A 20,905-nucleotide genomic window follows, 5' to 3' on the forward strand; every position below is an offset into this window, starting at 1 on the left:
ACCAATAGGTTTCATTATCACATTTTCATACATATATGTCCTTATACTTTATTTTTGTATGTTCTCCTCCCCCACAGTCCTCCCCCATATATCCTGCCTTCCTCTGATGGGTTCCCCTCTTACTCCCTCTGCTTTCATGTCATAAGTATTTCATTGCCTTTTCCCTCCTTGAGATCACTGTCTCCCCTCTCATAGCCCCCTTTCTAGTTTCATTACACACACACACACAGACACACACACACACAAAATGTATTAGTTACTTTTCCATTGCTTCGATGAAAACACCATGAACAAGGCACCTTATGGAAGAAAGAGTTTCTTTGGGCTTACAGTTGCAGAGGTTTCACGTCCATTCTAGCAGAAACAATATGGCAGCCAGCAGTAGCATGTGACTGGAGATGCCAGCTGAGCTTACCTGTTGAACTGCAAGCAAGAAGCAGAGAGAAGACAGGAAGTGGGCATGACTATAGATACTCAAAGCCTGCCCACAGTGACATACTTCTGCTAGTAAGGCCACACCTTCTAAAGCTACCCAAAGGGCACCACTAACTGGGACCCAGTGTTCAAATGCCTGAAAATTGTAGGAGTATTTCCCTTTCAAGGCACCTCATGTAATTTTCCATCTAGGTCCTGAATAGAGGAGGAAACACACTATTTTTCTTTCTGAGTCTACTGCACAGACTTCTCCTTGCTTTCTGCTATTTTGTTTTGTTTTGGAGACAGGGTGTTTTCTGTGGTTTCCTGATGTTTTTACCTGCTTGAGTTAGCGTTCTCGCTCCTCCACTTGAAGGAGCCTTCTCCACCTATTGAGCTCACTGCCCCAGGCTCCCCTCCGGGTCTAGTAGCATGTTCTCATCCACTGGCGATGCTAGAACAAAATACTGCAGACCAGGTAAAAGGACTCAGTATTGTGGGGTGCTCCTCTCTGGAGCCTGGATTAGGCACAGATCACACTCAAACCCCGATTTCCTACACAAAGAGATCCTTTATTAAGAAAGGCAAGAGACAAGATGGCTGAATGTGAATCAAGCAGAAAGGGCAGCAAACGGCTTTTACAGGGTGTGAATTTTAAAGGGAATAAAGGGTATGTCTGTGTTAGAATGAGCTAGAGCGTATTGATAAGTTCTGGTGGGTATTTTAATGAGGGTAGTCAAAAGAATGAATTTTGATTCCTGGACCTTGGTCAGCCTCAGGAATGAGTCAATGGCCAAACAAGAGACTAGACCTTGGTGGCCAGCTTTAGGAATGTAATCTAAAGGTTTAGCAAGGGGGAGGAGGGTAAAAGGCAAAGCCTGTCAGTACCATGTTTGCCAAGTTAGGACCTGTGTTTGTCATTCCCGGGCCTGTGTTTGCCATGCTCAGGCCTGTGTTTGCCATGCCCTGGGCCCTTCATTGGCAATTTATAAACAACAGAAATTTACCTTTCACAATTATAGAAGCTTCAAGACCAAACCACAGACAGCTTGGTCTTATAGGGACCTTGTCTCTGAAGCCACATATACCCTCCAACAGAAAGCTATGTCCTCATGTGGAGGAAGGAAGACAAGGGACAAGCAAAAGGACCTAGCTAACACACTCCAGATGTCTAGGGTCAATTTTTGCTCTTAAATTTCTTTTTCTCTCTTGACTTTTTTTTTTTTTTGCTTCAGTTCATGTGTCCTTAAAATCAACTTAACAAGCCAGCGTTCTCTCTCTGGGCAGCCTGGTATTTCGCTAATTAATGTTTGCAGCATGCTTTGATAGCCCTAACTGAATGGCACTAATAAAGAAAGAGCAGAGAATTGCCACAGTAAAAGAAATGTCAAGTGTGTTAATTCCTCCCCAGCAACCCCACACCCTAGGAACCCTGGTTTTATATGTCTTTGAACCTCAGTGCTTTAATGAGTATTGGAAACACTTGGGGGTCTCCTGCTTTCTGAACAATGGCAAGCATTTCTTTCCAGAAATATTGGAGAAATGTTCTCTATCTTATAAATGTGTTCGTTGCCAGCCAAAATAACCAGAGGGGGTGTCTACAAAAAACACTGAGCCAGGCAGTAGTGGCACACGTTTTTAGTCCCAGCACTTAGAAGGCAGAGGCAGGTGGATCTCTGTGAGTTCGAGGACAGCCTGATCAAAGAGCAAATTTCAGGATAGCCAAGGCCACACAGAGAAACCCTGTCTCAAAGAACTAAAAGAAAGAGAGAAAGGAAGGAAGGAAGGAAGGAAGGAAGGAAGGAAGGAAGGAAGGAAGGAAGGAAGGAAGGAAGGGAAAAGAATATTGGTAGTTATTTAGGAATAGCAGAACAGTGTAGTGGGAATGGGTGCCATGGTCAGTGATGGATATACACACAGTTGAGTTTTTAAGATGAAAGTGAGGAAATTTACATATGTTACTCGGTCACAAGTTTCACTGGTCTTAATAACCAGAGGGAGGAGTTGGCGTTCACTTACTGGTGGAGGTGCCATCACTGGCCTTTGCTTGGCAAGTATTATGTGGAAGCTTACATGGATTGCTATAGCTTTAAAGATAAAGGTAACTTTGGTACAGAAACCTTGGCATGTGTATAATGTATGTAAAGCATGGTGTGAATGGAGAATGAAAAGAGATTTCTTGTGGGCCCTAGAAAGCCCTTATGAAGGTGTGTGTGTATACGTGTGTGTGTGTGTGTGTGTGTGTGTGTGTGTGTGAGTGAGTGGGAGTCAGGCATGAGAACTCTCCCTTTTCTATATACCTGGCTCTAATTCTGTCTGGGTTGAATAAGACCAAATTCGTTTTGGTATTATCAAATTGCACAGCATCAAGAGTCCCATGTTAAGAAGCAATTTAGCAACATCCAGCAAGTTATCATAACCAAGTCACCAGTGGCCATTTTAGCTACCAACTGCTAAGCAATTGTCATGTAGATGTTCACTGCGACACGGTTTTTAGCAGGCAACTAAAAATGATCTCTTACTCTACAGCACAGAGTGGACTGGCAGTGGTTTGTCACAAATAGTTAAAAAGAAGTTGGAATTAAGCCAAGCATGGTTGCATGTGCCTGTGAGCCCAACACTTGGAAGGCTAAGGCAGGAAGACCATGATTATATAGCAAGGCTCTTTCTCAAAAAATAAAAACAAAAGCAAGTGAACAATGAGTAAAAAAAGAACAGCAAGTGAGAGAGAGAGAGAGAGAGAGAGAGAGAGAGAGAGAGAGAGAGAGAGATGAAATTAGTTCTGTATCATCAATGGATAAATCTCAAAACAATACTCACAGTATTGAGTAGAGAACTTGGCAAAAGAATATGTAGTATCTTAAACATTTTAGTAAATGTTCAAAATATATAAAATGTTCCATTTGGATTTGCAGGTATGGAGGAAAATTCTAAAAATAGGCATGGGCTTGATATATATCAACATGAGGTTAGGTGGGGGTTAGGAGGAAGTGGGAAGAGGTAGGTCATGGGGACTCTAGGTAGTCACGGGGGCTCTAGGTAGACATGGGGGCTCTAGGTGACATGAGGGTTCTAGGTAGAATTAAGAGTTCTAGGTAGACTGTGGGGGCTCTAGGTAGACATGGGGGGCTCTGGGTAGACATGGGGGCTCTAGGTGGACATGAGTGTTCTATGTAGACATAAGGGTTCTAGGTAGACCATAAAAGGCTCTAGATAAACATGAGGGTTCTAGGTAGACCATGGTTGCTCTAGGTAGGCATGGGGTTCTAGGTAGACATGAGGGCTTTAGTTAGACCATGAGGGTTCTAGGTAGACATGGGAACACTAGGCAAACATAGGGGCTCTAGGTAGTCGTGGGGGCTCTATATAGACATGGGGGCTCTAGGTAGACCATGGGAGCTCTAGATTATCTTTGAGAGAGAACATGTCTATGGAAAGAAAGGTTTGTGTATTGTCTTATAATTTGAGAGAGAGAAGGAAGATGGCCAAAGTCTAGTGATCTAGTCATGGAAGGGGAATTAAATCAGAGGCCCATCTTCCTTTTGCTTCTCTCCAGTGCTGGTGTGGGCAGAACCGGGACGTTCGTTGCCTTGGACCGGATCCTCCAGCAGTTGGATTCCAAGGACTCTGTGGACATTTATGGAGCAGTGCATGACCTAAGACTTCACAGAGTTCACATGGTCCAGACCGAGGTAAGTACTCTAAGCTGATGGACACTAGTGCCCTTCCCCGCACCTTACCCATCACCCCTATCCCCAAAACTGTCTAGAACACCTTAGCGAGAGAGAAAAGTGGATATACGTACTGTCTAGGACCTCATATTTTGAAGCAAATCTCAGTGACCTTCAGCACAAGGTATGTCCTTTACTGAGCATCTCAGAGAAGAATTCATTTAGGTAGCAGGAAGAAAGATGGAGTACTTTAGAAAAGCTTATACGTGGGGGACTGGCTAGACCAGCCCACTTAGGAACTCATTTTAAGGCACAGGTACTTTCTTAGGGGAGTTTCTAATCTCTTCTCTCCCCTAGATTTGTCCCCTCCATGTACATCCTCCATCTCTGGATACATCAAGGGTTGTATATCTCTTGGGAAGGTTACATCTGGATACATCAAGGGTTGTTTATCTATTGGGAAGGTTACATCTGGATACATCAAGGGTTGTATATCTATTGGGAAGGTTACATCCGGATACATCAAGGGTTGTTTATCTATTGGGAAAATTACATCTGGATACATCAAGGGTTGTATATCTATTGGGAAGGTTACATCTGGATACATCAAGGGTTGTTTATCTATTGGGAAGGTTACATCTGGATACATCAAGGGTTGTTTATCTATTGGGAAGGTTATAGGTTTCCCTCTGGGCCGTGCTTTGAATTTGCAGATATTCTGAAGATACTGTCCCATGCTATTCATTTTTATTCCCAAGCTAGGAAGCTAAGGTCCATAGGAAGCTGAGGCCCATAGGCTAAAAATGTTTGCACAAAATCCATAGCCATGAAATGGTCAATCTTGGACTGTGTTCTGGAAAATCCTAGCCTTGACTACCAAGCCATTGCCCCACGGCCCCACAGTCAAGTCTATACACACACCTCACGTATACTAAGCATGTCTCACTCCCTCAATAACACCTTCCAAAGCTCAGGTTCTCTTCTCATTAGATTTCCTAAATTTTTGTTTAACTAACCCACGGGGTGAGTGGCAAGGTCTTAAAGGCTTTCTGTAGATGAAAAATTCTATGTACCATCACAGTAGCCATGGAAACCACACATGCAGCTGTGTTCCACAACCAGCATCTTGCAGGAAAATTTCCTTTGAGCTCTGTTGAGCCCACAATTCTAAAATCAACTCCCCCCCCAAAAAAAAAAATTATTTCTAGTGCAGTGTATATTAATATCCTGTGGAACTCACCTTCTGTGTCAGCTTTGGCAAAAGCCTGGTGTCCTTGCCTCTCCTGCAGGCAGAACCTACTTGCCAGATCTGCTACTGCCATTGTATTACAGCTCTCCCCAAAGTGTGTATATATTTTTTTAAAAAAACTTCCTTTCTTTCTTTCTTTCTTTCTCTGCTCTCTCTCTCTCTCTCTCTCTCTCTCTCTCTCTCTCTCTCTCTCTNCTCTCTCTCTCTCTCTCTCATTTGTGTATGTGTGTGTGTGTGTGTGTGTGTGTGTGTGTGCATAAGGGCGCCTGAAAAGGCCAGAAAATGACAGTAGATTCCCCTGGAACTGAGGTTGGTTGCAGGGGGTTGTGTGCCAACCATCGTGGGTACTGGAAACCAAACACTGATCCTCCTCAAGAGCAGGAAGTGTTCTTAACCATGGAGCCATTTCCCAGGACGAGGTTTTTTTGTTGACATGGGACCTCACTATGTAGCCCAGGTTAGCCTACAGCTTGTCATTCTTTTTTTTTAAATATTTATTTATTTATTTATTTATTTATTTATTATGTATACAATATTCTGTCTGTGTGTATGCCTGCAGGCCAGAAGAGGGCACCAGACCCCATTACAGATGGTTGTGAGCCACCATGTGGTTGCTGGGAATTGAACTCAGGACCTTTGGAAGAGCAGGCAATGCTCTTAACCTCTGAGCCATCTCTCCAGCCCCCAGCTTGTCATTCTTAATCCCCAGAGCAATCAGTTTAGAAGCACATACCACCATGACTGGCTGACACTTTCATTCTCGGAATTATCTACCATCCTCTCAGTGTTTGAGTAGGACACTGGTTAGGGGCAGGCAAAACTTGGGCTAGGTGTGGCTTAGTGGTAGAGTGCTTTCCCACTGTTCACGGGGCCCTCGGTTTGCTCAGCAGTACCATGGGGTGAGGGCAGGGCTGTAACTAGGGGAAGTCCGATAAAGAATCTGCATTAACCCAAACCCCAGCTCCCACAAACAGCAGCATCACATTATTTGTGCATCTGTATCTCACACCAATTGTCACTTTATAAAGCAAATCTGTTATACTATCTCGTCCACAAACAAATCATTATATATGTGTGTGTGTGTCTGTGTGTGTGCCTTTCTGCATGTCTGTCTCTCTTGTCTCTGCCTGTCTCTCTCTCTCCACACACATATATAGACATATATTTACATATGTAGATATATGCAAATAGGTAGATACTCTTCAACATCATTATCGCCAGGCCATTTATCACACTTAACAATTTTCATTGTAATCCCTAGTAAGTATTTAAATATCCCCACCCATTTTTAGCTAATTCATTTATTTTATTCTTTTTTTTTTTTTTTTCCAAGACTAGGTTCCTCTGTGTAGCCCTGGCTGTCCTGAAACTTTTTTAGGTAGAGTAGGCTGGCCTCAAACTCAGAGTTCCTCCTGTCTCTACCTCCCAAGTGCTGGGATTAGAGGTGTTCACCACTACACCTGGCTCCTACCTATCTTTTAAAAATCATTACTTTGGTGATATTTAAGATAATCATCAGTCTGACTACAGGGCAAGGCCAGTTCAGGCACCCTCTCCTCTATTGCTTAGGGTCTTAGCTGGGGTCATCCTTGTGGATTCCTGGGAATTTTTCTAGAGCCAGGTTTCTTGCTAAACCCATAATGGCTCCCTCAATTAAGATATCTTTTTCCGAGGAGGGAAGGGAGTGGGAACTTGGATTTTTTTTAAGTAAAATAATAATAATAATAATAATAATAATAATAATAATAATAATAATAATAATATCATTACTTTTGTAAAGAGAAAAAGAAAAAGAAAAAATCTGGCTTTCCTTAAAGCCCCAAATCGACTTCTTTCATTTCTTTGGCGGATCTTTATACCTATGTTATGTCCATAATAATCCTTCCCACTTGTTTTCAATGCCATTTACTGGTCAGAGAGCCCAGCTCACCTCTTCTGTAGGTATTCATGGTGGAAATATGTTTCTCTGGTCCTTGTGGTTTGAGTCAGGTGGCCATTACACCCAGAGGCTTGCTCAGCTGTGGTCCTACAGCCACAGGGCTCCCCCAGGCTGTTGCTGGACACCTCACATCCACACCGCTTGGTGAATTGAGACAAAAGTAACGGTGGCCTCACTGGTAGGACCCCAACCACTCATCCTCGGGCCCCCAGTAATTATACACTTCACAGTGATTGCGATCTAGCTAGCATTTCATTTAGGGGATAGAATTACATAACATATCTTAACCGTCATCCTTCCCCACCCCGGGGAGCACAAGGTCTTAGCAGTAGAAACTTCTCCGTCTCTGTGTCAGTTTTTAAAATCTATTTATACAAATGAGCAAATACCCTGCTATTATGTTGCTCAAAAGTCACAGCGGTGTTTCATCTCAGTAGGCATTTCTACAAACTCAGACTATAATTACTCTCTAAGAGGGGAGAAGTAGCTAACACACTGTAATCTTAAATATGCACGCACATGTGTGTGTTTAGGCTCCTCATTAGTTTCAGAGACAACTTGGATTATGCATTGCTTCCAAGAACTGGTCCAACATCTTGGGCTGCACATTGGCCCCAAGCAGGATCTCTGTTAGAACCATCGCTGTCTGGTGTCCAGAGCAGAGGCAGCGTCCACGGCCCAAAGCTCCTCCCTCTCCATGAACATTCCTCTCCTTTCCCCTTTTGTCTTCTCTTCCCACTGCTCTGAACGCTCGGTGACCTTCTTTCTCTGCTTGTATTTCCAGCGTCTGAGCTCCAGACGAAGTAAAGCTTTTTATTTCTTTCAATCTTCGTTATTGGCTACATTATTCCTCCACTCCCAGGAACACACTGCTGTTTTAAGACCCTTATTCTCCTTCCCTGTTTCCTTAACTTTTATCTAAGAACTCGCTTGCTGTGCATTTCCACATATGTGTTACACTTAGCTCCAACTCAACGTGCTTAACGCTAAACTCATTGTTTTGGGGGAGGTATCTGTGTACATAGTGTGTGTGTGTACATGTTCCTTTCTCTGCGCATATGCACGTGCGTTGGGGGAGTGTTGTGTGCATATGGAAGCCAGAAGTGAGCAGTGGATGTCTTTCTCCATTGCTGTCCCCCTTATTTTTTTGAAACAATGTCTCTCACTGATCCCTCCCTCATTCATCTAGATGGCTGGCCAGTAAACCCCACGGATACAACCCTCCCTACCTCCCCAGTGCTAGGGCTAGAGGCCTGCACCGGCACACTTGGCTCTCTATTCGAGTGCTGGAATTCCAAGTTCAAGTCCTCCTGTTTATACAGCTGTACCGAGCTGGTGCCACAGAGTCCACGCATTGACCCAGGCCAGAGGACTGTTTTCTTTGCCTTGGTTCTGACTCATAAAAGCCAAAGCTTGCCTGACTTGCTTGGCTATGTGAGTGGGCATGGGTGCAGAAAGGACTAATTCACCATCCAATGCTGTGGGTGATGGCTGCAGAAAAAAAGAAAGGAATTTCTGAGCCCTTGTTTAATCTGTCTGAGACCATAGTGACAGGTGATCCTAGCTTTCTTGTACCTTGAGATCTTGGGATACAAAGGGACATGGGGCATCTTAATTTTTGGTGACTATATCAAACCACAAGGTGATCGTTATAATTTTTGGTGAATATATCAAATCAAACCAGGAGGCTATCTAAATGAAGAGGCAATAGGGGGACTTGCAAACATCTTCCTCTGTTTATCTTTCTGCCTTGGGGCAGATTTGCAGCCTAACTCAGGCTGACCCTTTGATACAGCAAAACCTTGTAGAGAGAGACTAGTCGGACATTCTGACTGCTCACATGAGAAGAAACGCTGGGGTATTATGAGATCACGTGTCTCAGGTCCCATTTAAGAGACTATCGTGAGGGTCCCCTGTACAACCTATATTTTAGCCACACTGGACACTCCACTCACTTCACGGTGTCTTTGTCTTTCAAGGTCACTTTTTCTTTTTAGTTTGATATTTTCTTCCTCCAAATGCTATCAAGAGCTTCCTGCTGTGTGAACCTTTATAAACAACTCTAGTTCATCATCTTCTAGGTGTTGGATACATGTCACGTCTGCCCTTCAGCTAAACATTGCTCTCAAGAATCATGAACCAAATGGCTACACATATAATACCATAAATCTTACATAAAGCTACAAAGATTGATGGAATTAAATGAAATGGAATATGTCAATGCTCAGCCAGTGCTTCCCCAATTAGAAAAAAAAATCTTGTGTGACTTAAGGCTTATAATTTTTTTTCTATTTTTCATTAAGAATTAAGTGGGGCTACAGTAACAACTTGATGATTTTTGAAGTAATCAGTTTTTGAAGGGCCATCCTATTGGGAAAAGAGAAGTTGATATTTAAGACAAGGCAAATTAATACAGAATAATTAGTTTCAAAGCCCATGGTGGATCACTGTTGAAAAATTTATTGCTAAGTTATGGCCCGGGTATAACAGAGTTCCTTCCCAGCTTACCTCTTTCACACACAAGCAATTTAATTAAAAATCGGAGTTCTGTGGAGCTCGAGAGATGGCCCAGCAGTCAGGAGTGCCTAATACTCCTTCAGAAGATCCGGGTTTGGTTCCCAGCACCTACATGGATGTTAACACCCTGTAACTACAGTTCCAGGGAACCAACCCTGTCTTCTGGCCCCTGAGGGCTCCTGCACGTACATGGTGCACATAAACTCAAGCAGCATGCACACACATAAAGATAATCAGCCAGTTTTCCAAAGGTCAAGGCATCTTAAGACCAAGTAGGACCTGTGAGAAGGAAAGCAAAGGATAGGTCCTACTTCTAGAGCAAGTGTTGCTGATGGTTGGTTTCTGTGACGTCCTTGGTGAGCTGGTACTACAGCTCGGAGCTCTTACTTCATATGTGTATGGCCCTGAGTTCAGTTCCTAGCACCACAAAAGACCAAAAGCAGAGGAGGGCAGAGGATGTAGCTCAGTTGGAGAGTGCTTGCCCCGCATGCAAAAAGCCCTGAGTTCATTCTTCAGCCTGGGGTCAAACTGGGTGTGAGGAGCCAGGCCTGCGTTCCCAGCTCTAGAGAGACAAGATGGGAAGATTGAGAGTTCAAGGTCAACCCTGACTACTTCCTCTTATGTGTTCCCTGACTTTCCACAGTGTCAGTACATCTATCTGCATCAGTGTGTGAGAGACGTCCTCAGAGCAAGGAAACTGCGGAACGAGCAAGAAAACCCCCTGTTTCCAATCTACGAAAATGTGAACCCAGAATACCATAGAGGTAAGAGTTAACCTCGCTGGCTTTTAGATCACCTGTCCTGAAGTTCATTTTTCAAAATGCACTCAGTTTGGAAACTCATACTAGCTCAGTGCGCCTCCAGCTTGAACCTCCCATTTCTTCTTCTACCCAAAAGACGCCCCCAAAGTAGCAACAGAGAGGAGAGGCAGAACAGAGAGGGCTACCACACTAGATCAGAAACTTAGTACACTAACAATGTTTTCATCGCTGCCATGATACCCGGGGCTCCACGGCAGGTGAATGCTCTGACAATGATCTACACCCCAGACTCTCAGCCTCTGCCTGCCTACAGAGTGCTCTCTACAAAAGAGTCCCTTGAACATTTCTTTTGTAAGGGATAAGACTGACCATGGAGGAAGAATGTACTGAAACCATAACTGGAATCGATAACAAAGTTGTTGCGGTGAAGAATTCAGCATCTGGGTTTTCAGTGTCTCACGCGTTCCCATCTGTGACTGAGTGTTTTTCCTATCTTCTTAAGTAGACAGACTATACTTTGTGCACAAAGCCTTTCCAGTTTCAGGTCGGAGGGAAAACCAGTGATGCAACATAAGATTACCCTAGTCGGCTTGGCGTTACCATAGCAAAACACGGGAGGTGACCGACTTTACCCAGCAGAAAGTTCATTTCAGCTCACACGTTTGGAGATTCAAGGGCATGAGTTGTGTGCCAGCTCAGCTCTGGTGAGGACCTCATGGTGAAAGGTGGGCAGCAATGTCAGGAGTGCCAGCTGGGGTAAATGGTCAAATCTCAAGCCAAGAGACAGCTGGGAGAGGCAAGACCAAGTCATCCCCTAAGAGCTTCCTTCCAGAGACTCACCGTCTTCCAAAGGTTTCTAGCACCGTCACCCTGCAGACCAAGCCTTTGAACTATAATGGACCCATGAAACAGACGTTGTATTCAAGTCATAGCAGGGACTAGCTACACCAAAGCACATTGACTTATCATCGCACAGCACCGTCATTAAGAACAGGTTCTTTTGTTTTGTTGTGTGAGGTGAAGGCTACACTGCCTAGATTGGCCTTGGAGTCCTATGCCCAAGCATTCCTTCTACCTCAGCCTTGCCATTAGCAGGATTAAGGGCACATGCCATCACACCTGGCTTTGGTAGTATCACAAGGTGAATACCCTTATAAGAAGCTTGTCGTGGTTGCTGTAACGAAATACTTGAGACTAGATACTTTATAAAGATTAGAGGCTTGGGATAGGATGTAGCTCAGGGGTAGAGCTCATGCTTAGTAGACATAATCACAAAGATAAAAAAATAAGAGAAAAAAAAATGGAGCCCATGAGAAAGCTGATGTCATGCATTTGGTCTTGATAGGGTCCAGCAGCTAGGGAACTAGGAAGAAATATGCTTGATTTTTCATAACAACTGTGAAACCTAAGCCACCAACAATAATATCTCTGTGATCTCCATGACCCAGTCTCCTCTTGCTTGGCCCACTTCCTACAGGTCCCCTCACTTTCCAGGATCATCATGCTAGAAACCAAATGGAGTGACAAACCATAGCTGAACCATGGCACAAGTTATGAGATGCAGAATATAAAACAACCAGGAGCAGCGTCTATAGGGACAAAAAATAAACGGGCAGAAATCCGACAGTCAAATTAGTAACTCTGAACAATAGACAATCAGTTGATGTTGTTCTGTTGTTTTATAAATCATCTAGGACAAGAATGAAATATTTTTCAAATAAAAAATTCAAGAGTAAAAAAAATTAGAAACTTCATTATGCACACTTTCATCAAGGGATAATTAACAGGCAAGAAGAGACTTCCTGCCCTCTGGCCCACTGTTAAGGCCAAAGGCACCATACAGCGTGGTTCTAGATGGGAAGGGGTCTCATAGACCTAGATTCTTATAGACCTAGATTCTTATAGACCTAGATTTTTTGCCAAGGGTCTGAGATCTACTCACACCTTTCTCTTGGCATACATGCCTTCTGCCCTGCCTTCTCTGTTTGAGCTGACAATGTCAATTCGGTTGAGATCTTCTAAGGTTTACTTGGTTCTCAGCATTCCCCATTCCTGCCCACCTCCCTACCCCTCACCCCCAGCAGCCGTCATGTTATTTAGTGAGCTGTAAAGCACCAAACAGAGAGTTATTTAGGGGAGTGCTTTGTAAATCAGATAATCTTTTGTGTTGTAAATAATAACCCCCTAATTTATCCTGTGAAGTAAATTAAGGCTTTTGCATGTCAGTTTCTTTAAGAAACTCGGGGATAGTGGGGTAAGATCTTAGGGGTTCCTTTGTCTTGTGTTAACGTGTCTGAGAATCCTTTTAAAACTAATCTTAGATGTGCCTAAAAGAAGCTAGCTCTGGGTGCTGCGAAACACATAACCACCATCCTAAAGGCTGGGATTCTGAAAGCAGCTCTGGAACTGTCTAGTGTTGAGAAGCTATAGAACCTCGGGCAAGTTACTCTGCCTCTGGGCCTCAGGCGTCATTTCCAAGTCCAGGAATCTGCGTTTCTAAATGGGGTGGGCTGGCCCCAAGGCGAGGCTGTATCCTGAAGCACTTGGAACTTTAGCGACATCCACCAGGGTCTTCTGGGTATAAATGTCATTCACAGGGTAGCAGCGACAGTCCTGTTATGTCCCTCTACAGCAGTGGTTCCCAACCTCCTCATGCTGGGACCCTTTCAGGTGTTGTGGTGACCCCCAACCATAAGATTATTTTTGTTGCTGCTGCATAGCTGTAATTTTGCAACTGTTATGAAGGGTAATACTTTTGGAGATGGGTTTGTCAAACAGCCGTGACCCAAAGGTTGAGAACCACTGCTTTACAATCTCTGACCACACTATTTTCGCTTCCAGATGCAATCTATTCGAGACATTAAGGATGTACCGAAGATGCCCTGGATAAAAGTTTTTCACTGTGTGACTTTTCAACCCCAGACCTTTGCTTCATGGCCTGTGGAGGTGCCAGCTTTTTCTGTGGATACGTATAATTTATTAATCGGGAGAATGTTAAAGAATTTATGTAATTTAAAGGTAACAGATATTATTGTACATACTTGTATTTTGTAGTTTCTCCTGTAAATATGTATTTTTCATAATGTTTAATATTAAGCTTTATATAATACTATTTTTCCACACTGAAGTGTTCATGACTTGTTCTGCATGAGCTGATTCACCCCTATATGACAGGACCACTGGCCAAATGTGTGCAGAGAAAGCTGCAAGGACAATCCCTGGGGCTGGGTTGTTTGCCTGCCTTGATGCCCACTGGGTGAGCAAAGGGCCGAGCTGGAAAGAGCATAGCATAAGGCCTGCTTTGCCAAGCTGCCGCCTTATTAACAAAGCCTGGGGTCTAAAGACTCTGACCGTCAGAGTCGGGCCACAGCTACACCTTGGTGGTAGAGCATATGCCAAGCAATTCAAAATAAATTTAAAAACTGAAGGCTAGGCAGCCCCAAAGCGGAGCTGGGTGTGTGATCTAAACCGGAAGCTGTCGATAGGAATCTGTCCAGGGTTACAAGCTGTGGTCGGCTCAAGGACCGTGAAACTTGCAGTGACTGCAGGGCTGGGGACTCCGGTAGAAGGACACTAACAGATGAGACGAATACCTAACGATAGCAATGCCAGCTGCCCCTCTGACCGGAGCCTCCTGCACAAAGCAGGGCGCATCCCTGCAGCATTCAGACTTGGTTTTCCTTTGGAAAGAGCTATGGTGGTAGGTCACGCCCCTGACCCAAGAAAGCATGAAATACCAACATCTGAAGCAGTGAGATTTTACCACACACCCTACCAATTTTATCTTTAAATCTGTGCCATATGTTGACTGTAAAATTTCCAGTGACTTAGAAAGTGGACATCGAGCAAATTAACACCCAGTTTCTAGATCTTTTCTGAGAAAAACCCAAAAAGAATTCTAGTGGTTGCCTGAGTGAGAAGCCACATTTGTTGATCTCAGGGCTTCATTTGCAGAAACATCACATGTCTCTTGAGCTTATGTGGTTTTGCTACAAATCATCAACTCCCATAACAAAAATGGATATCATTGGCCTAACAATTGAAGATAGCTAACTATACCAAAAATCACTGCAAATTTAGCTTGTAAATATACTAGGATATTCCCAATTCCATAACTCCACACCCATCTGGAGATGTCTTTTGGGGTACCTGAAGTGTATAGAAATAGAGGAACAGTTCCTACGGGTCCCTGTGAGCAGCAGTGAGGATTCAGTCCTCACAGTGTCTCTGTGCGCTGTGCCCTTGGGAAAATGACACCGTTAGGCTCTGATCCTGTATCCAGGGACTCATCAGACCTTCTGGACAGAAAAAAGAGGAGCAGAGGTGTAAGCTTGGAGATGTGCAACTAAGGAGAAAATGGAGGTCAGACATGGTTTTGGTGTGGCGTCTGTTAGGGATCATTTTTCTTAGGAGAGAAAGGAAAGTCGGGCTGAAGGGGCTGCTGGGAGGTAGCATGCTTGTGTGACCATCCAGAGCTCCCACCCTCCCCGCTCAAGCAAGGAAAACAAAACAGGGCTGTAAACTGATGTTGCTTAATGCATAGCAAGCTGGTAACCCAGAAAGAGACATTCGTTTCAGCTTTTTGTTAACTGAGAAAAGTCCCAGCAAGTGCCTGGAACCTCTTCGGTGCTGTTCCAAAACCTGTTTCCTTGTCAGCAAAGAGAACGCACGACAGTGAGATGAGCGTTGTAACTGTGTTGACTGGAACTTACAAGAGGGCCCCGGCGAGGAAACGAGATGGCAAGGGCTGAAGCCGTTTCAATTGCAAGCCACTAGACGCGGAAGAGAAAGTAATTAAAATTGCACGAACCAAGCATTAGAACCACAAAACACCTGCACACCTGTGACCATAAATGACACCCCTACCCTCAAAGCATTTGGGGGAGAATCAGAATACAGAAATGAATCCAGCCACCCAACCAGGGGAAATCATACATTCTTGTCGCCTATTCCGGGAAGTCCTGATTCCTCATTCTCAAGACTAGTTTAACCCCACCCCCCCCCCAACACACACACACCTAGCAACAAACATTTTGCTATGCAGTCTCTCTCTCCAGAAGATGAAATACAAATCCAGTTGATCCGTTCATCGACTGTAGCAGTCTGGGCCAGAACGGAAACGTAGCTACTGGTAAATTAGTATTTTGCCTGGCGTGTGAGAGGCCCTGGGTTTAATCTCAGGTACCACAAAATAAGCCAGGAGAGGGAAGAAAAGGTTTCTTTTTGCCGTTCGCTCCATCGGATGCATCTCCCTTAATTGCATCGTGCGGCTGTGTCTCTGAAAGCACCCCACTTCCTGCCTTGGCGGGCATCCTGTCTGCACCTGACTGCGGCTCTTTAATCAGTGAGGCTTCAAAGCCCTTCAAGGCTATCAAACCTTGAGAGAGTCTGTTCTGCATCCTAATAATTATTTACCCAGGCTCCTTATAATTAACTCCTTTAATCTCTTCACATTAAATCAATTTTACATCATCAATCTGCTTTTCTCTGGAAAGCTGCCAACTCTTCAGGTTTTCAGAGCTGCATCTCCCTCTCTGGGCTTGCAGACGTTCATGCCGAGGAAGTTCCCACCCGTCAGTGGCCAAGTTCCACTTCTCCGCTGCTTGCCCCTTCTTCCTATCCAAGAGCACCTGTGCCAGTGGGATGTGATTTTTTTCGTCTGTTCATCTCATCGTCTTTCACCCATTGCTAACATTTCATAAGCTCAGCATTATAGAAGAGTGATTAAGACTTCATTTTTTTCAACATCAAAATGGCAACAATACAGCGATTTGGGGTCAGTTATATTTAGGAGGCTCTGTAATTAATTTTGTTATTACCTCTTGGAAGAAGGCCCAAAATTGATAGGAGAAAATAATATAAAATGATTTAACAGATGTCCAGCAACACAAAAATAGGGCTCACATGTTCTACTTCACACTGCTTCTCTTATCTTGGTGTTAAGGATCTAACTTCTCGTATTTAACACTTTCTGCTCCCTTTGCAAATAATAATAATAATAATAATAATAAATCCCAAAATGATCTGCCATGTACTAAATGCTTGCTCAGTTAGTTTATGGGCATTTTGAAAGATTGAATCCTTGAAGCAACTAGATCTGTATATTTGCCTGCAAGTCCCAGTCATGGAACACACTAGAATTTTTGTTCATACAAAGCTGCCCAGACCAAAGCTGACCACGCAACAATAACAAGTAATTAGCTGCTTGGTTATAGAAACAGTTCAGAGGTTTTCCAAGTTCTGTTTAACTGAAAAAAAAAAAAATGGCTATAGTCAGCCAGACAAGAGCGGTAAGAAGACGTGAGCAGTCCCAGCTCACCAGCTCTCGTGCCCGAGGAGTCGACAGAGAAATAGCATGCCTGCTTGAGTGAGTGCCCCGTTACCATTCCAAAGATGTTTAATCCGATCTTCAAAAACGCATCCAGTGTTGAAAGAATGTTTTACAGAAAAGGAAACTGTAAACCACGACTGCAGAGAGGAAGTAAAATGAAGCAAGGAAGGGAAACTATTGGAGAGGAGGTGAGCGACGCTGACATCAGAAAGACAGGATGGCATGTCTGCCTTCCCGGGATGGTTCTTTGAAAGTATCATCATGTGTTTATTTCTATTAAAGCAGATAGACTGGCCATCCCTAAGCCCCCGATCTAACACTCAAGATGCTCCAGAGTCCAAGGCATTTGTGAGCACTGACATGACGCAGTAGGACGTTCTACAACTGCCCTTGCGTGATGCTTCAGTCAGAACACAGGTACATTAAAACCACCGTTGAGTTTACCATCAGCTACATATCCAGGGCATATGAGGGGCAGAAATGAGTTTCCTAGTTAGGCATGGGATCCATCCTCAATATTCAAATCACAGTTATTAAAATATTCCAAACTTATTTTTAAAATCAAGCAGATTCCGATCACCAGCATTTCGGGTAAGGGATCTTTGACCCGTCTTATTACTGGGATCAAGTCGGTCAGGCTATTCAGCAGATTTGGCAATTGAATTGGTTCATTTGGTTTTTAAACTAACCAGGTGTGTGACTCAGTTTCCAGGATCTGTCACTGCAGACACACAGACACAGCACCTTAGTGTCTTATAGTGCAGGGTAACTTTGAGAGTGTTTGGCCATTGCAATGGAGATTCAGGGTGACAGTCAATGCAGCTGTGATAACAACAACAACAACAACAACAACAACAACAACAACAACAACCTGTTCAAATGTGTTTAACAGTGAAAACATTTCTGGCTGAAAGAACACTTGACTTGTATAGAGGCTTCCTTGGAATAAATGTATGCGTTTTATTTTTGTATAGATTGTCTATATAGATAACATTGATTAAATAAGGAAATTATTGGTGGATGCTCCCAAAGTAGAGGTTTATGTCATGGAAGTAAAAGATATATTAAAAGATTTACCAAAGATTATTTTTAATCTATATGCCAATGCACTTGATCTTATATAAGACACCAAAGTAAGTCTTTCAAAACTGTGAATTGTGTCAGACAAATGTAAGGTGCCCCTTCTTAGAACAGTCACAAGAAGGATTCGTTTGGGCTGTTTTCTGCCTCAGGTAATTTCTTTTAAGGAATGCCATCCTTGCCCCGACAGCAAGCTTTTCTGTTCCATCTGCGATGTATTTTGGTAGCAATGTGTGTAACTAAGCGTTGCATCGAGAAAGGAGCACCTTTGCTTGTGGCTTTGGAAATCTAGCTGGTCATTTCCAGCCTCCATCAGCCGGCTAGTGGGAAGGTCTAGACCAGAGCTCAGCGTCTTTCTGGTCACTACCATACTGACAAGAGAAGGCACCGATGTTCCCCACTTAAAGAGCACTTCATCCTGCCCAGTGTTTGTGAGGCTTCAAAGTTCTCGGGCTTATAAATTCTCCAAGAACAAAGAGCACGTTTGTCTCCTCAACTTCCGCTGTGTAGAGAATAGTTCACAGCTCATACATACCCAGCATGCACCGTTCAGAGCGGAAGTTGCTCCTGGCTGTGTGCTTTGGATGCTAGATCATGCCTGCTAATCCTAGAGTCCACAGAAGAGAGTGGAGCTAGCTGCTTCTTCATCTGTGTGAAGCATAATATATAATGTAAATATATCCAGCAGCTGAACTTATTATGTTCTATAATAGAGCACTTTCATGGTTTCAAAATCATTTACATGTTCTCTGCAAATCTAGTTAAGATGGCGATAAATCTATTTTTTCATACCCTAGCATCTACCCACACTATTGCTTTTGTAGCCAACGTTGTTTGAACAAAGAACCTCACTGGCCTTTCTATTTAAATGATGTATGTGCTTAATATATTTTCAGATTTGTAATTGTGGTTGTTAAAGGAACCTATATGGAATCTTGCACACACCCTCACCAATGTAGGAATAAACCTGTTGCCTGTTGGAAGTGAGTGTCCTGTCTTCTAATTGACTGCCCCCTGCTTCTCACTTTGGATCCTCCCCTGCTCCAGAAAAAGGCCAGAAGTGGCTGTTTCTAAATTGGAAAACCCTTCCAGGCCATCACCATGATGTCTGTGGCTGTCTTAACCCGTGTTCCTGGAGCTGTAGTGAGGACCTGGTTTCCCTAGGGCACTGTGAACACATATAATGGACTCTGAGGTTGGCTGTCTCTACCTGGATGTTTGTTTTCACTTCTGTAGCTCATTAGTAGCCACAAATGTCAGCCATGACCAACAACACTGGTGACAGCCTCGGGGGGGGGGGTGACTGGGAGCCCTCGGGAGATGCCACACATCAGCGGTCAGTGTGGCATTAACTAAGGAGTCGCTGTGCTGATTTCTGGAATCCTGAGTTTGCCCTTGAGCCTCTTTTATATTTCAGTGGAAAGATCAGTTTCTTTCACGGTTCCTGAATTTAGTTGGTTTTTTGTTTTGTTTTGTTTCATTGTATTTTGTAACATCTCACTCTAAAAGCCTTCATTTTAAAAAAATATAACAACAGATTCACATTTAAGACTATTAAAGCAATCCTTCTTAGAAGTTTCTAGGCTCAGATGATTGCTGTAGGAAAGCACTTTGTTTTATGAGCTAAGACTGGTGTTTTTCGCTAAAGGGTCTGCTTGGCAGAATTTGTTCTTAAAAAGAACAACATGGCAAAAGAGACAGCGCAGCAAAGGACTTACTGGTGACCTGCATTTGACTCCAGAATCTATGTGGTAGAAGGAGAGAGCCCATTCCTAAAAGTTGTTCTCTGACCTCCAAGAGTGCACCATGACACTCCTGTATCTCCCAAGTATAAAAACAAAACAACAAACATACACACAACACACATATGTACACACATATGTACATGTATACACACACATACACAAACACACATGCAATATGTTATAAACTTTACCAAAGCTAAGTACATCAAGCCATCCTGAATCCAGAAGAAGGATTTCATGTTGCCCTATAAAAGGAAGGAATGTCATTGATCCAGACTTTGCCTTTCCAAAGGATATAGCCCTTTGACTTATAGGCAAATAAAGTTAGACACAGGCTCACAGAGACCCAGCAGGAATGAGAGCTGAAAATATACTCCATGTAGCTTTACATTCAGATCCATAACTGGCTTATTCTATAGTCATGTGTTGTAACTCAAGGTTTCTCTCCCACCGCCAGTTTCTAAATAATCACTCTGAGGCTTAATATTGATTACAAACTCTTTGGCCTCTTAGCTCAGGCTTATTATTAACTGACTCTTACAACTTCAATTAACCCATTTCTGTTATTCTATATTTTCCCACGCGGCTTCTGACTTGTTACTTCACATCTTGCTTCTCCAGCAGCTGCTGACATTTCTCTCACTCTGCCTTCTTTTTCCCTGGATCTTTGCTTGGATCACTGCCTGGCTCTATTCTGCCTAGCTACTGGCCAACTCAGCTTCTTATTAACCAATGGTAATAAAACATATTCACAGCATGCAGGGGAGTCCCACATCAACGTGTCACTCCAGGATAGGGATCCATTCCATGAAATATGTCCATAGCTGATCTCATTTTTGTGAAATCTCAGTGTGTCACACAAACTGAGGCAATGCCGATTCTACATGACCACCATCGCACGGGAAGTCACCAGTAAACAAAATGGGCACCACTCATGCAGCACTGCTATAACTCCTATAAATATAACTGTAAAATTAATCTTTTCATCATTTTATGAATTATTCTCCATACTGGGGACTGAACTCATGGCCTTGAACGAACTCAACAAGCGCTCTAACACTCAGCTACACACTCATCTGAGGGCAATTCTTAAATTTCTGTTACATATTTATTTATTCTACCTGAGTGTGCTTACAATGACATGGCACACATGGGGAAGTCAGAGGACAACCTGTGGGACTCAGTTTTCTCTCTCCAC

The 20,905-nt window shown here is 43.4% G+C and overlaps 1 protein-coding gene across 2 annotated transcripts in view; it reads left to right on the forward strand.

Annotated features, from left to right (window-relative positions):
• Ptprb (protein tyrosine phosphatase receptor type B) overlaps positions 1-18,945 on the forward strand; it is a 114,625-nt gene extending 95,680 nt beyond the window's left edge. For both annotated transcript variants that reach the window (XM_050135450.1, XM_050135451.1), the window contains 3 exons: positions 3,971-4,106; positions 10,434-10,554; positions 13,393-18,945. In XM_050135450.1, coding sequence (XP_049991407.1) covers positions 3,971-4,106; positions 10,434-10,554; positions 13,393-13,415 — 280 coding nt within the window. In that variant the 3' untranslated portion in view covers positions 13,416-18,945. The remainder of the gene's footprint in view (positions 1-3,970; positions 4,107-10,433; positions 10,555-13,392) is intronic.
• Positions 18,946-20,905: the final 1,960 nt, after the last annotated feature.

This window comes from Alexandromys fortis, unplaced genomic scaffold (genome assembly GCF_014885135.2).
Source record: "Alexandromys fortis isolate MF-2015 unplaced genomic scaffold, M_Fortis_MF-2015_v1.1 scaffold_24, whole genome shotgun sequence".
NCBI lineage: Eukaryota > Metazoa > Chordata > Mammalia > Rodentia > Cricetidae > Alexandromys > Alexandromys fortis.